This window comes from Diabrotica undecimpunctata, chromosome 8 (genome assembly GCF_040954645.1).
Source record: "Diabrotica undecimpunctata isolate CICGRU chromosome 8, icDiaUnde3, whole genome shotgun sequence".
NCBI lineage: Eukaryota > Metazoa > Arthropoda > Insecta > Coleoptera > Chrysomelidae > Diabrotica > Diabrotica undecimpunctata.
The window spans coordinates 5,796,458-5,812,720 of record NC_092810.1 but is presented as its reverse complement, the minus strand read 5'-3'; the positions used below and the strand labels follow the sequence as shown (position 1 = coordinate 5,812,720).

The window sequence follows — 16,263 nt, the reverse complement described above, 5'->3', positions numbered from 1 at the left end:
TCATGTTTTGCTCGGAAAAAGGAAGATTACTGTGATTTGAACGTCGGAAGAAGCAAGTTGTTTTTGTTCCATATCCTGCATTGAAAGTTAGCAGAGTTCTTGTCAAATAATAATTGTGAAAAGGGTTTTGTGTCTGTAGAACGAGCCTCAAGGGTTCATCCTGTAATAAATAAACAGGTGTATAGTATATTTTGGACTTCTTTTTTTCTAAAAGTTGTGTTTTTTAACCAGCTTTTCAAATATTTCTTGTGATTTGATTTGAACTAAATTCAACAAAGTTATTGTATTTTTGTACATTTTGTGTTACATTGTGTTAAATTTTGTGAAGTGATAGTAGTAGTATTTTTTATTTTTATTATTATTTTTTTTGTAATATATTTGGTAGTATTATATAAAAATAAATAAATCTTAACTTACAACCAAGTTCCATTCGCTTGTTGTCTTCTAGCTGCTCCTGCCAAATTAGTAGAGAAGATACCGATCAGGAAATAGAAGACAAACGGTAATGCGGTCATTGCTGCACTACTTGTTTTACTCTTCGATTTCGACTTCTCCTTTAACTGCATAGTCCTGAAATAACAAACAATATTATGATACATTACGATTGGTTACAATAACTAATGGTATTATTATATGTTAACAATAATTGAAATATTTTTTTGCGTACCAGGTATTACTAATTAGTATATAATATTATAATATACAGGTATAACACAGACTTTTCTTGAAAAAATATAAAATTAACATTGAAATGTATCAGATTAAATACTGGTAAAAAAAATGAGGTACAAACAAAGTAATATGTCAACTCTGATAGGGATAATCACTGTTGTGTTTGTTTGTAAGCCGTCTCTCATATGAGATATTTGTAATACGGCGAATACAACAAATTTGAAGGATAACACCATGTTCCATTGTTGAGTTTTTAAGAAGCCCAGTCTGAAGTCTGTATCCAGTGCCGTCCATTTCAACCTCACTTTATTTGTCCGTGGTCGTCGTTTCAGACCATAGAAGCAGTCATTTTGTTCGCGTGGCAGAGAGTTTAACCCCAGTTCTACCCCAGAAATTTTAGTAGGTCCAGTTTCCGACCCCAGAAATCATTTAAAAGAAACAACTTTAGTGCAATCCAGGTAACTTTTTTGTTTGAACTCTTGAAGTAAAAATAAACAGTTTAAAATAATAAGTGCTTTCATAACAATTTAAATTTTGATAATTAATATTGTAAATCTTCTGACAGCTAGTTTTATAATTTTTGACATTGGTTTGTTGTTTTTTAAAAAAAGTTAACCTCTTTATGAATATGTAGTTTCATTTTAAAAGATATTTCTTTATTTGTAATAAATTATTTCTGCCACATGTTTAGTCCAGTAACTATTTTTGTAATTTTTGTAGCAACTCCCACTTGTAAAACAAAGTTTGTAAACGGATGACAGGTAAGTTTTCTTTGTTATTTTTGGTACAAATCTTTGTAACTATTAATATAGTATTGTTTGTGCCATCTATATTTTGGTAACTGTTTGTAGAGAGGCAACAAAAAATGTTTAATTTATTTCTTTAACCAATTTGATTATTATTTATTTTAGAAAAGTCTCCTAACCTCTTTTTGTGTTTCTTATTTTAGGAAGGAGGAGCCTTTTGTTTCCTCTATCCAGCAAGACTGGGACCCCTCGAAGCGGCGTCCATTTTAAATTGCTAGAGGTCTTTCTTGTTGTTTTTATAACCCCTTTGTCTAGGAGATTAATGTAAGTATCCATTTGTTTTATTTTGTAGTTGCCCCAATCCGACCCCTTGTCATTCACTTATCCACGACCCAGCTCTCCAAACAAACCCTGAGTGCCGTTCGCACAGTATCGTTTATTTTGCTTGCCCTATCTTCACCCAGTAACTTCTGTTCCAATTTTCAAACCCCTATAATTATACCCTATGTGGTAGGCAAAATATTTCGTTACAAGCGAAGTAGGCGGATCCTCGATGCCAATTTTAGGTCTCTGTTAAATAACACCTTGGACATCCTTCTAAAAGCCGCTCTAGCCTGCTCTATCCTAGATCTAATTTCGCCGTGACTTTCTGCGTTACAATTTAATTGCTGTCCAAGGTAAACGATTTTATCAACTTGCTCAAGTTTGGTATTGTTTACATATGTATATAGACGGTTTTACATGCTGTTTTTTACTTATTACGAGTATTTTGGTTTTCCGTATGTTCAGATCCAGACCTGCCTCCCTACAATTCTCAACGACACTATCAAGTAGTGTTTGCAGATCTTCTTGACTAGAAGCTAGGAGTACTGTATCGTCCGGATATCGCAAATTATTGATGACTTCACCGTTCACAAGTATTCCATTTGATGACGATTGCCTGAAATCCATAAATAAAATAAGCATGGCTAGAAGGGACATGTTACAAAAAGGACCTGTATGTATCTTAACATTGGATGGAGCTGGTAACTTCTACAAGCAAAAAGTTCTTTAGAATACCTACAGATAAAAAATGACGACCTTTTAGACTAGAACAAGAGCGAAAGTGAAATACAGAGCATGCAATGGTTACATTTTCAACAGGACAAACCTTTAATCCTGTTTTAAGAAAACAGCTGAAGGTATCATAGAAGAGTTTAGTGAACTATCTACGAGATCCACTTGAGCTGGCAAAAACTATGCCCTTCTTCCAGATCTCTTGCCAATACCGATTGACAAAAGGCTTCGCATTCTGCAATCTAAATATTCAAATATTCAACAGATAGTTAATTACGTAAGAGTTTTTCATAAATCTGTGACATGATGGTCCACAAGCTGGAGAACTAGCAAACTTAGAAGAAGCAGATGACGAAAATGACGATTTGGATCACTGATGTCGATATATTATGATGAAGAATAAATTTGTACAAAAACTTAATGATCTTTTTACATGTTTTACCTTTGTGTTGCATTTCTTAGAAGTAAAAGAGTACAAGTGCTACTTAGCAACCTAACAATAGCTCCAAAGTGAGTAAAATCAATAAAATTATGATTTTTTTGTTACAAGCGATAATAATAATGCCTACAGTTACTTAATTATAGAAGAAAAACTAGCATTAAAAAATCATGGCAATTACAGTGAAGGCTCAACTTTGAACTTTTTTGTTCAAATGATTTTGCATGATGCTGGCAACTTTTTTTAGTGAACTAATCACACTCTTACTTAGTATAATGACAATGTTGTAAATTTATTATTGTAAATTAGTATTTTAAAAATATTCTAATTAAATCAATCCAACAGTCCTAGCAAACAATACTACTAAAATGAATTAATTTTTTATTTTTAAAATATGAAAAGGTCAAATAGGCGAGCGGTTTACCCCTCAAAACACGCTTAGAAACAGAATATACCGACTAAAATTCTTTTTGCATTTCTAATGCACCAAACGTTTTTTATTCGATTCTATATATTATTCCAAGATGAAATGTATTTTTTTAAAATTTTTACAAGTGGGCCGGCAATTGTTATTAACAAATAACTAATACAAAAAAGCAATTTCCCCGAATTGCTTCGGAATTAATTTTTTTAGGTGTATCTCATCAAAATAAACACTTTTTCTTTCCTGATAATTTTTCGAAAAATGCTTCCTTTTCGAGTTATTTGCATTTTTTTGTTGAAAAAATGCCTTAATTAGTGATTTTTGGGATTTTTTTTCTAAAAAACTACTAAATGAATTGCAATTCTACAAATAGCTTTATAATCTTTAAACCGTCGAATACAAGTTAAAATATTTTGACAAGGATAATTTTTTTCTATCTTGCTAAAAACGTGGACCCAAATATTTCGAATATGCCTTTCGAGCAGTCTACCGCTAAGTGTGTACAGCGGTTGCGGCGATACAGGCGTGCGGCACGTAGAAATATTTTTTTAAATTTAAAAAATTAATTCAATACAAATATTACGTACAATTTATTAAAAAAAAGATATTTCTAATTATTTTTATATAGACATATTATAATTAAAACAATTAAAATTAATTTTTTACAATGCTATAATAATGTAATTTTTCTTTTAATATACAGCTCGTCAAGAATTGCAATGTCTCTGAGTTTTGACAAGAATATAAATTTGGAGGGGAGGATCCGTCAGTAGCCCGAATATACTCAGTTCAATTTTGTTAGCAGAAGCAAACAGATCAGACGCATATCAATTACACTGGTGTAGGACTTATTAATCCGGTTCCGTTACAATGGAATTTAAATCAAAAGTTCATCGTAAAGTTTTGAGTGGTCAATCTCGTGAAATTATAGCAAATTTGATATATTTTATGAGACGAGAAGCGGAGGCTAAACATCCGATAATCTTCTTCTTCCTATGCCGTCCCCATTAACGGAGGTTGGCGACCACATTTTTAAAAGCTTCTCTGTCTTTTGCAACGTGGAATAATTCGTCTACAGTCATGTTTGTCCAGTCTCGAATATTTCGCAGCCATGACTTCCTCTTTCTACCTATTCCCTTTTTGCCATCGACTCTACCCTGCATGATGACCTGCAAAAGACTATATTTATTATTTCTTAGTATGTGTCCAAGGTATGCAGTCTTGCGTACTTTTATCGTTCTCAACAATTTTTTGTCTCGAATCCGATAATCCGATAATAGAACTAACGAAAATTCAAGAACGTGTTTCGCGCGCAACTGGTGTTAGTGTTGGTTCTGTAAAGCAAATTTCAAATGAAATTAGATCAGTTGAAGATGGTGAAAGTGATTCGTTCCATACACCTAATATTAAGAGACAAAAAAGTGCGACCAAAACTAAGTTGAATAATATGGATAAGGAAATTCTTCGGAGATTTGTAATAAATATTCACGTCCACGAAAAAAAAGTTACTACGTTGAGAGGCATACACAGGAAATTTGTCAATGAAATTAATTACACAGGATCGTATGGAAGTTTACGAAAAGTATTACATAAAATTGGTTTCTGTTGGCGAAAAACTCAGACAAAGAAAAAATTGCTTATGGAAAAACCTGACATCCAATAAAAAAGGATAGCTTTTTTGCGAAGTATTAAGAGTTACAGAAACGAAAATCGTCCTATTGTATACATGGACGAAACATACATCCACTCTTATCACACATTCAATAAAAGTTGGAATGATGATTCTCACGATGGTTTGCGTAAGCCTATCTCTAAGGGACAGAGGTTAATAATAGTTCATGCAGGGGGAGAAATGGGGTTCATAAAAAATTCCTACTTAAAATTTAAATCAAATTTAAAAACTGGTGATTACCATAGTCAGATGAACTTTCAAAATTATAAAAAGTAGCTAGTTGAAATGTTGATTCCGAACTTACCAGCACAAAGTGTATTAGTGATTGATAATGCCCCATACCACAATGTTCAAAGTGAAAAAAATATAACAACTGCATCAAAAAAAGATGAAATAAAAGAGTGGCTAAGAAAGAGAAATATACCATTTACAGGTGATATGTTAAGAGCCGAGCTATAGACTTTAGCAAAATTTTATCAACCTCATCATAAATCATATGTGGAGGTTTTATGTAATCAATTTTTTGAGACATTTTCAGAGGATGAATGGAAATTACGGTGTGAAAATGCCAAACAGGCAGAACAGTTTTTTATGAAAAGCGCACCGGCAGTGGACTTAGTTACGGAGAAAGTGATAATTAACTTGGATGATGATGATGATGACAACGATGACGCTGATAGTGATAGATGATCTAGAAAACACAGATTCGAGTTCCGATCCAGATATTTAAGGCATTGAACTATTGTAACGTTATTTTGTAAGTATACTGTTAGAATACGGACGTTTTAGAGGAAAAAAAATGATTAAACAATTTATTTTATTTTTATATTTCAATATGATGTATACAATGCTAAAATGATCATATAAAAAAAAGATGATGGTTGACGGAGATGGTTTTTTAATTTAAAAATGAACTGGTTATGTTATTAATAAGATTCTGGTTTTGGAAGATTAACTTGATTATAAAATTAAATGACCATTTATATATTATAAATTTTCTAATAGTCAGTTTACTTTCTCTTGTTTTGTTAAGGACATACCTAGAATTACTTAGCTATGTATTTCTTTGCAATTTTGTGCAATATCTGTATGTGAACTTTTATATTGCTTTTAATTTTCAAACATGTTAAATTATGTTGAAATGATTTTATTAATAATTTGATATCTAAATATCAATTTTTTACAATATATTTCATCTTTAAAAACAATAAAAATCGATAATTTTCATCACATAATATTACGTGGAATAATTACTCCTAATTGTTTAAATTTCAATACCTATTGAGTTCGTGGTGACTATATTATTGAATGTTTTATTACAGTGAAAGCATTAGCCTTAATTAACAGACATTAAGCAATATATATAATTAATTTTCATTGAAAAATATAATAAAATTAAAATATAATATTAATTATACATCGTTTTCATTGTCAATAATTTGAAAATTTTCGTCAACAGCAACAGGATTTCCATCTAATAAGCTGATTTCATTGTCTTCAATAGAGTCACATACTGCGCAGCATTCTAAATTATAGGAAATACAATTACAATTTTTCGTAGAATATTTTCCGGTACATGAGCAAAAATACTTTTGTAACATATCTAAACTAGTTTCGCCTTCAAAATAATTAAAATCGAAACAATTATTTTCCATTGTCCAACCATGGGTTAATGGATCAAGAGATGAAGTAATATTGTTTTTTGCTTGAATCCATTCATTTATTTGCCACTTTGTTCTTAAGTAATGTTGTAATAATGCTGGTTTCGAAGGTGGTAATTTTTCATTAGATGCATTTTTTTAGCGCCTACAGCACCTCAACCGCTGTACACGCTTAGCGGGATACTCTCAAAAGGCATATTCGAAATATTTGGGTCCACGTTTTTAGCAAGATAGAAACAATTTATCCTTGTCAAAATATTCTAACTTGTACTCGACGGTTTAAAGATTATAAAGCTATTTGTAAAATTGCAATTCGTTTAGTAGTTTTTTAGAAAAAAAATCCCAAAAATCACTAATTACGGCATTTTTTCAACAAAAAAATGCAAATAACTCGAAAAGGAAGCATTTTTCGAAAAATTATCAAGAGAGAAAAAGTGTTTATTTTGATGAGATACACCTAAAAAAATTGATTCCGAAACAATTCGGTGAAATTGCTTTTTTGTATAAGTTATTTGTTAATAACAATTGCCGGCCCACTTGTAAACATGTTGGACATATTTTTTAAATACTTCACAGTTAAGTCATAATCAAAGAAAGCCAGAAGTTTGGCTCACCCTGTATATGTATATGTAGATATAAATGTCAATCAACATTGCCAAATATCAGGGTGGTCTCTTTCATAATGGCCAACCCTGTATACTACTCCTAAGTAACGCCATAATGTAACTAATTTAAAAACCTTTCACTTATTGTTTGCTACAATTATTATTAGGAAGCATTTTCTCCAACAATTAAATACCGTATTAAACATTTACAGTTACCATTTATTGTCTAAATGTGTTATTTTACTTCTGACTTTATGTTTAAATCTTAATCGGACATATTTGGGACGTGTTTCCGTTCAGTTACAATGCTTATTTATTAATTTAATTGTTGTTTTCTTATTAGTTAATTAATGAAGTCGTTTTAAATCCTGTTCGGCATTAACTTAAATGAAGGCCTGTAATTAAATAACTGGCATACGTATTTACAGCTACGACCTGTTTGTTTTATGCAAAAATCTATTACGTGTATATTATTAATGGCGTATTTAGGAAGAGAAAAAGAGAAACCTGGTGAGTTATTAAACATTATCTATGGGTAATTCTATCTACTAATGGAGTCCCTGAAAACGGGTAGTAATTTCTTAAACATATACACGGTTCACAATTTGTTGATAGCTCACTACAAGTTTAACCCTAATTAGAAAACTGAAATACAGAGAGGATAGGTAATACGATATAATAGTAAAAAACCAACCTAAAACTGACGGTTTAAGACGTTTTCGACTAACCCACCTTATATCTGAAGGAATACAATACCTTATAATCCTATTACGGGGGTATTTTGAATGGTTAGAAATGAACGACCAGTGTCGTAGAGTATATGATTGAAACATTTATTTGAACTAAATAAATATATTTTTTAAATTGTACTTATGTAAATTGTATTTTTTAATAAAACTTATTTATTTTATTCAAAAATAAAAAGTTTCTTGCCATTTTTAAAAGATACATTTATTTAATTAAGGAAAAAGGCGCCAAGTGTCGACTGGCAAAATTTCCAATGTGTTTTAAATATATCCATTATTTTCGAATCCGGAGAAAACTAATAAATATTTTTGAAAAATTTAAAAGAATGAAAGATTACATTATTACTCAGGGCAGAAAGTCCCTGAAAACTTCTACAATGTTTATTTTAATATGTTATGTAACAGTGGTGAAAATAAAAGAGAAAATATAGTATAATTTTTAATTGAAAATATTGCATGCAAAAGAAACTTTTTATTTATTCCAAAAAATATTTCATTATGCCTTTAAATTTTTCAAAAATGCTGTTTAGTTTTCTCAGGATTTGAAAAAAAATGGATACATTTAAAACACATTGAATATTTTGACAGGCGACATTTTGCGCCTTTCCCCTTTAATACCTTACGATTACAACTATTATTACTTACCTTATATAATTACGATTAGAAAACTATTCAAATTCAAAATAAATAGGATCAACTTCGGAATCCGAGTCATCTTGAGGGTTAATAATTAGCGGTTGTGTCTCTACGGTCGCATTAATTATGTTATCAAGATTCCACATTTTTTGTTCTTCTTCTATTACATGCCTTACTGCATCTTTCCAGTTTTGTTCTGTAATATGTTGTAAAGACTCGTATAACAATTCACGTACAGCTTGTATTTTATATAACGTATCTTTTTTAGCCACATAACTTTTCATTTGTGCCCAAATGAGTTCAATTGGATTTATTTCGCAGTGGTAGGGTGGAAGTCTAAGGACTGTAATGTTTCGCCTTTCCGCCATTTTGTCAACTACGTATTCCTTGAACTTAGATTTGTGTAGCCGGGCAATTTTTAGAAGTTCTGCTATTACCATTCCATCTTCGTAAGGCAGATACTTATTCCGCAGCCAGTCAAGAATATCCTGTTTCTTCCACGCAGTCATTGGAAGTCTTTCTACTAGTCGTGAATGATAAGGTGCATTATCTAATACTATAATTGAATTTGGTGGTATGTGTTCAATCATCTGCTCAAAATACTCTTCGAAAACATCAGCTGTCATCTCCTCGTGATAGTCTTTTGTGCTTTTGGACTGAAATTCCAACAAACCATGCTTAACAAATCCTTTTTCACTGACAATGTGAGAAATTATTAATCTACTGCCTTTACCAGAAGGTGGGGAGATACCAGTAGACCAACCTTCCATAAAGGCTTGCCTGGAGCTTAATATATTTTTATCTGACCAATTTTGTTTTAGAGTATGACCTGAGTTTACCTACGTTTCATCCTGGTAGAAGATGGGCCTTCCTTCAGCCCGGAATTTTCGTATGGATCTTAGATAATTTGTTCTCCAACATTATCTCCTCCCGGTCAATCAAAAGTGATTTTCGGTCTGATTTCTCCCACCGGAAATTTAATTCTTTTAAAACTTGCCACAATTTAGTTCGTCCGATATGAGGCAAATCCGGGTCGTCTCTAACTTCTTGTAAAATTTTGTTTAGGTTTGGTATATCTTTTTTGAAAAAAAATCCATGAATTTTCCTACAAATACCATTTTTGGCAAATTCATCAATTTCAATAGGCTTTTTCCCTCTCTTTAAGTGTTCGTTTGTGTTTGGGTTAGCTATACCGTGTTTTTTTCTTTCTGATAGGAACCTATATATAGTTGACTCTCCTACGCCAGTCATGTTGGCACAACTTTCGACTATGTTGCGAACAGTGTTTGTGGGATTCTGAGAAACCAGAGCATCGTGAACATTCAGGACAATAGTCTTCTCTCTTGGTGAATAGACAGACTTACTGACTGTACGCAACAGTACCGGTGTAAAACTTGATGATGTTGATGATGACGCCATCACAAACAATCCAACAAAACGAGCACGGGCGAAAGGTACGTATATGTTCGTAGGTATTAAAAAATCACTCACGCACTGCATATAATTCGCAAAAGAAATATTCGAGACGCTAATTACTGCCGTAGACGCGGACACACCGACGAGCCGTAAATTACATGCGATCAAAAACGTACTAAACAAAAAAATTGTTTTCGTTCGTAATAACTTCACCCTTTCAAGTTAAGTTTCGAATAGTACCTTCGGCTATGAATTCCAGGTTTTCTAGTAAAGTGATTAAACGCGAAGATTAGTATTGAAATATTCAAAGAGATAAGGTATTCTTATTTACAAAATTGTTAATGGTTAAATTCTTATTTTTATTATTATAATATAATTACATAACATTAGCCGTGAAAGTTTTAATTGTTTTTTTGCTAAATATATTAGTATTAAAATATTATTAATATTATATATATATATATATATATATATATATATATATATAATAGTATTAAAAAATATTATATTATTATTTAATGAATAAACAAATCAGGAACGCCTATGGTTTACGTCCGTTTTATGAGTTTGAGGCCCATTTCGTGCTCTCAACAATTTATGAACGAAGAATAGGTATTTTGATATCTGATCCATTATTAACAAGTTAAGAATCAGTCTAGAATATTATGTTTTTTTTTTGAGAAATTTCTCACTTTTATAATGAGACACTAAAGATATGAACGAAGTATACATAGTCATTTCTGAAATATTCTTTATATGATTTAATAGTAAAATAAACAATAAAATTTTAATTAAAGTTCAGATATTCAACAGTTCTCGTGATTTTCATTTATTTTGTAAACAATAAATCCTTTTAATAACATTCGTAACTATAAGAATAACCTTTGTGCTAGTTTACTGTCTCTCTGATTCCTTTTTATGAACAAAAATTCATGGGAAAGTTCATATTTGCCGTAAAACCTCTCCGTTTCAAATTAGACACTAACACGCGGATGGCATTTATAAATTATTGTTATCATGCCTAAGAACCGTGTAACATGAAGAGATGTATTTAGTCAGATTAGGCGGACAAGTTTGACACATTCTTACCAAATGATGTACTCTAACCGTCGCTTTTCTGTTGTCTTCACGGTGCATTTTGGTTTAAAAAATGGACTTAGGTACATTCCAACATCGTGACTGGTTTTTTGATAATAGTTAAATTGTTGAATAGTTACGGATGAGCTTTTGTATCAAGGTAATTATGTAAGACCAAACCGAAAACTCGACATTTTAAACGAGAGAAATAAAAAGAGACTTTAATATTATAGTGCTAATAGTTTTTTTATAACTACAAATTTTATATAAACCAAGAGAAAAGACTTTTTTTTTATTTACAAATTCGCATCAACCCGAAGGTTATTAGCGAGAATCAGATTTACAATATTAAATATATTATATATTAACAAAATTAATAGCTTTTAAGTAGTTTAACATATTTGTGAATGAACAATTTGCACCAAGTGCTTTCTCTAAGTTTATTGAGATACCATAATTGATTCTTGCTGTGGAGAAAACTGGGCAGTCTACAACAACATGTTTCACCGAGAGTTTAACGTTACACTGCTCACATTTTGGTTCGGATTCTTTAGTAATTAAGAACTTGTGCGTGGCACTGGTATGACCTAATCTAAGACGAGTTATTGTCACTTGATCCCTTCTTTTATTGGGGAAACATCTCCACGGTTTAATGTCCGGTTTAATATTCCGAAGATTGGAGACTGAAAATTCCCACCGGTTTTGCCACTCACTTAGGATCCGCGATTTGATAATACTTGAACCATCACTATCGCGTATCACAGCTATCAATAGTGTCAGCTGAATTGACGGCTTCACGTGCACACTTATCTGCTTCTTCATTACCTATAATACCATTATGTGATGGGATCCAAATAAAGATTACCTCCTTATTACAATTTTCTATCTCTATCAGATTTTGTTTTATTTTTTCAAGAATATGATTCTCTGGGTATAAAAGAAAAGACTTTTCTTGGACACTTTTTAAGCATTTAATAAAAATCCACAGCTTAAAAAAACATAAAAGGAAATATGCAGTAATAAAAATGGGTTTTCTACCCCATATTTGAGACATAGGCAGGACTTCCCAAACTTATTCGTACTGTGATGCCCTTGAGACTTTGGTATTTTTTTGCGACGACCCCTTAACCCAACCTCCAATAATACTTACCAATTTTAGTACTAGCCTAGTAATAATGTATAGTTATAACAAAAACACTATTTGAACATTTATATTTTTTATTAGAAATTAAGAACGAAATCAAAATATAGGCATAAAAATGAAAAGGGTTATTTATTTATATAACTGGCTGGCTAATGTGAGGGATGTACTTGCTTTTTTGAGCACAGCTTATGAAACCGGGGCTCCAGTTTGGAAATTTCCACTCTCATTTCTTTTTCTAAGTTTATATTTGACCTGTACTTGTTTTTAATTACTGCGACTGCAGAAAATCCCGCTTCGCACAAGTACGAAGTCGCAAATGGTAATAAAACCTTTTAATGCAGCAGTGCTGATGGCATGATATTCATGAGAAAGTAAGTTCCCAAATTCAAACAGTTTCCTTGTCATATTGAAGCTTTACGATTCCGGCTTTACGATTGGTAAATTGCAACCATAATTGTAGCCAATGGTATTGTCCGAAAGTGAATATTGGCTGTTGTGCAAGCTCCAATGGCAGAGCGCCATGTAGCAGTTGACCTAATTAATTTCGTATAAATATATGCGCACAACGGTCAAAAGTTCATTCTGGTCTGGACAGTGATCCGCAGAACCAGCTTTCTTGGCATTAGAGACATTCTGTTTGATTTAGTTCCCAGAAACTCGACTTTTACTTTATTAACTAACCGCTGTCTTTTTTATTGCAGGATTTTTCTAGTTCCCTAGTTCTTTAGCCGGACTTATTTCAGGCATTTTCGACTTAGAATATTTCTCGTGAAATATTTTATTTCGATTTAATTTGGATTTTTAACTTAATCCTGGAGGAACGAAGTAGACGACGCCATGAGTAAGCGAGGCCTAAACGATGGAGAATGGGACAACAGAGAGAGATGGAAACGGTTGAGCGAGAGAAGGCAGTGAATACTGTAGAATCCCTGAATATATATAAATAAAATATTTATTGTCGATTTAATTCATCTTTTTAACGTATTAATATATTAACTGTTATTTCTTTCAGGATTTTTCTGAATCTATAAAACGACTTGGAATAGTTTTCATATTTAATTTATTTGATATTTTTAGGGAATTTTGACTTATTTTGTAAAATTATTTCTATTTTTATTTGTCTTTCAGGCTTTCGTTCCTGAACGGAGTTCCTGAACTTAAAAGAATTTTTATAATACTCTCTTTCCAGCGACTTTATACGACCAGAATATTTTTGACAAATTATTTCTTTGCAGGTGTCGTAAGTTCCCAAGCGGACTTTTTTCTAATATTTTATTTCTTTAGGGACTTTGAAATATTTTTAGATATAAAATAACTTTTTTAGTTATAGATTAGTTATATAAAATAATTTTTTTTAGTATAGAATATTTTTTACATTTTTCATAGGTCTCATCGACTTTCCGAAAATTTCCAAATATTAATAATTTGCTTGCTTTGTGTCGATATTTCGCATCACGGGATTGTTGTTTATTCCCGAAGTCTCCACGACAAACACATCTATCATATTTTTAGCGAAATCGACTTTTTGAAATTTCAGGAAAAATTTTCACTTTTTTTATTTTTACTTATTTTGCGTAATTAGTCTTAGGTGCAATAACTAATCATTTCCCTTACAGATTCTTAGTTCTAAGACTAACTAACACATTTCTTGCAGATTCTTATCATTAGTTAATACTTGTATTGCATTTATTTTAAAAATGTATTTCCATCTAGCTTTTGGACATATTATACGACCTATATGTCCACGGACCGTGACTCCTATCTGCTCCGGTCCAATCCAGCTATGGATAGTGCGACTGGACCACCTTCCCCTTATTCCCGAGGGTTCAAGCCAGCGACAATAACAGTAAAAGACTTGCGCTCAAATAAGACCAAGAATTTTCAATGCCGGTTGGAAAAAGGTTTAGCCAGCATATCTAACAAGCAATGCAACCATTTAGACATCGACACTATTAGATGATATAATTAATTTGGCACATGAAATTGGCGGAGATGGTTTTAATACCTTCAGTCACGATGATATAGATGAATTACTTGTGGATAATGCATTAAATGATCATAATATAATTGATCAAACTTTAGATTGTGAGTTGTGAGTCTAGAAGATGATAATGATGAGGAAGAAAAACCAATCTTCCTCACTGCCAAAATAATTCAAGAAGGTCGTCAACTTTACAGTAAATTAGAAAATTATTTTCTTATTAATGACCTCAATTCTGAATGAGATTTGAAATTACAACGTGAGTTGCAGAACTGTATGTCAGGATATCGTGAGCTATATAGAAAATTACTGGCATCGTCATCGCAAAGCATCAGGGTACGCCATGATAAGCTAAAAGACATTCTTGAAAGAAAGGACATAGATAGTAAAGATCTGCGAATAATCCTCAATCTATATTGGAATCAGAAAGCTAATATCAAAATGGAAAATGAGATATCACAAGCAATGGAAATACGTAGCGGAGTACGACAGGGATGCATTTTATCACCGCTGCTATTTAATGTTTAAAGTGAAATCATCTGCCAGGAAACCCTTTTGCAAGCAAACGAAGGAATCGTAATCAATGGAGAGGTTGTAAACAATATTCGATACGCAGACGACACTGTACTAGTTGCAAGAACAGTAGAAGAATTACAACGATTACTTACAAATATAGATATTGCCTGCAACAATTATGGCATAAGTATCAATATCAAAAAAACTAAGTATATGGTCTTCAGTAAGAACATGACACAACCAACACATATATTAGTATAAACGGCATTCAAATTGAAAAAGTATTAAGTTACAAATACTTGGGTACTTCAATAAACGAAACTGGAGACCAAAACAATGAAATAAAAAGACGTATCAAAATTGCCAGGGCCACTTTCATAAAGATGAGGAAATTCTTCTGCAACAGAGATATAAGCATTCCTCTCCGATTAAGAATGCTAAGGGGCTACATATTTAACACTCTATTATACGGTGTAGAGGCCTGGACTCTCAAGTAAAAGAATATAAAAAATATTGAAAGTTTCGCGATGTGGTGCTACCGTCGAATGCTGAAGATAAGTTGGGTTGAAAGAGTTACAAATGTTGAAGTAATGCGAAGGATAGGAAAAGGCCCAGAAATTTTGTCAACGATCAAACGAAGAAAACTTGAATATTTGGGTCACGTGATGAGAGGACATAAATACGCATTACTTCAAAATAGAATGCAAGGAAAAATAGAAGGAAAACGGAATCCAGGCCGTAGAAGAATGTCATGGCTGCGTAATTTGAGAGAGTGGTTTGGCTGTACCACTAATGAACTCTTTAGGTCAGCTGTAAACAAGGTCAGGATAGCCTTGATGATTTCCAATCTCCGATAGGAGTGGCACAAGAAGAAGAAGAATGTCAGGATATCGTGAGCTATATAAAAAATTACTGGCATCATCATCGCAAAGTTTAATTACTGATTAGATTGTCAGAAAAGAAAGAGCTACACAGAACGAGAATGAAGTTTGTGAAAATCCATCGCCTTTACCGCAAATATCTATTGCAGAGACAGTTTCTTCTGACGATGAATATGATTTTGAGCCACTTCGCAAACGGTGCAAACCATTATCAGATAGCGATAATGATTAGAAATGTAAATGTAAAACTATATGTACCTATTACTTTCCCATAAAATAAAATTAATTAAGTTTTGAATACAAGTTTTTTTAAGCTTTTGTATGAATTTCGTTCAGATTTTTATCATTCTGTCTATATCTTTTAATTTCTGAAAACTGTTTTGTTTTTGTCTTAGTTTTATCTAATTTTAGAAAGCTATGGATCGTATTCAGACTTTTTCAAGACAAGTAATGGATTTCTGCGATTTTTTATGAGCGCTTTTCTGTGGAAAGTATCCACCGTATCAAACAAGACTTTACTGTATTGTAAAATAAAGGTACTTATTTAATATATTGAAAAAGAATTAAATGTACTTATTTTGCTGATTCTGC

General features: G+C 32.0%; 1 protein-coding gene across 1 annotated transcript in view; it reads right to left on the bottom strand.

The window, feature by feature from the left end:
* LOC140449201 (protein Wnt-5b-like) overlaps nucleotides 1–16,263 on the bottom strand; it is a 314,387-nt gene that overhangs the window by 206,885 nt on the left and 91,239 nt on the right. Inside the window, exon 2 of the mRNA XM_072542370.1 lies at nucleotides 418–570. Coding sequence (XP_072398471.1) covers nucleotides 418–566 — 149 coding nt within the window. The 5' untranslated portion in view covers nucleotides 567–570. The remainder of the gene's footprint in view (nucleotides 1–417; nucleotides 571–16,263) is intronic.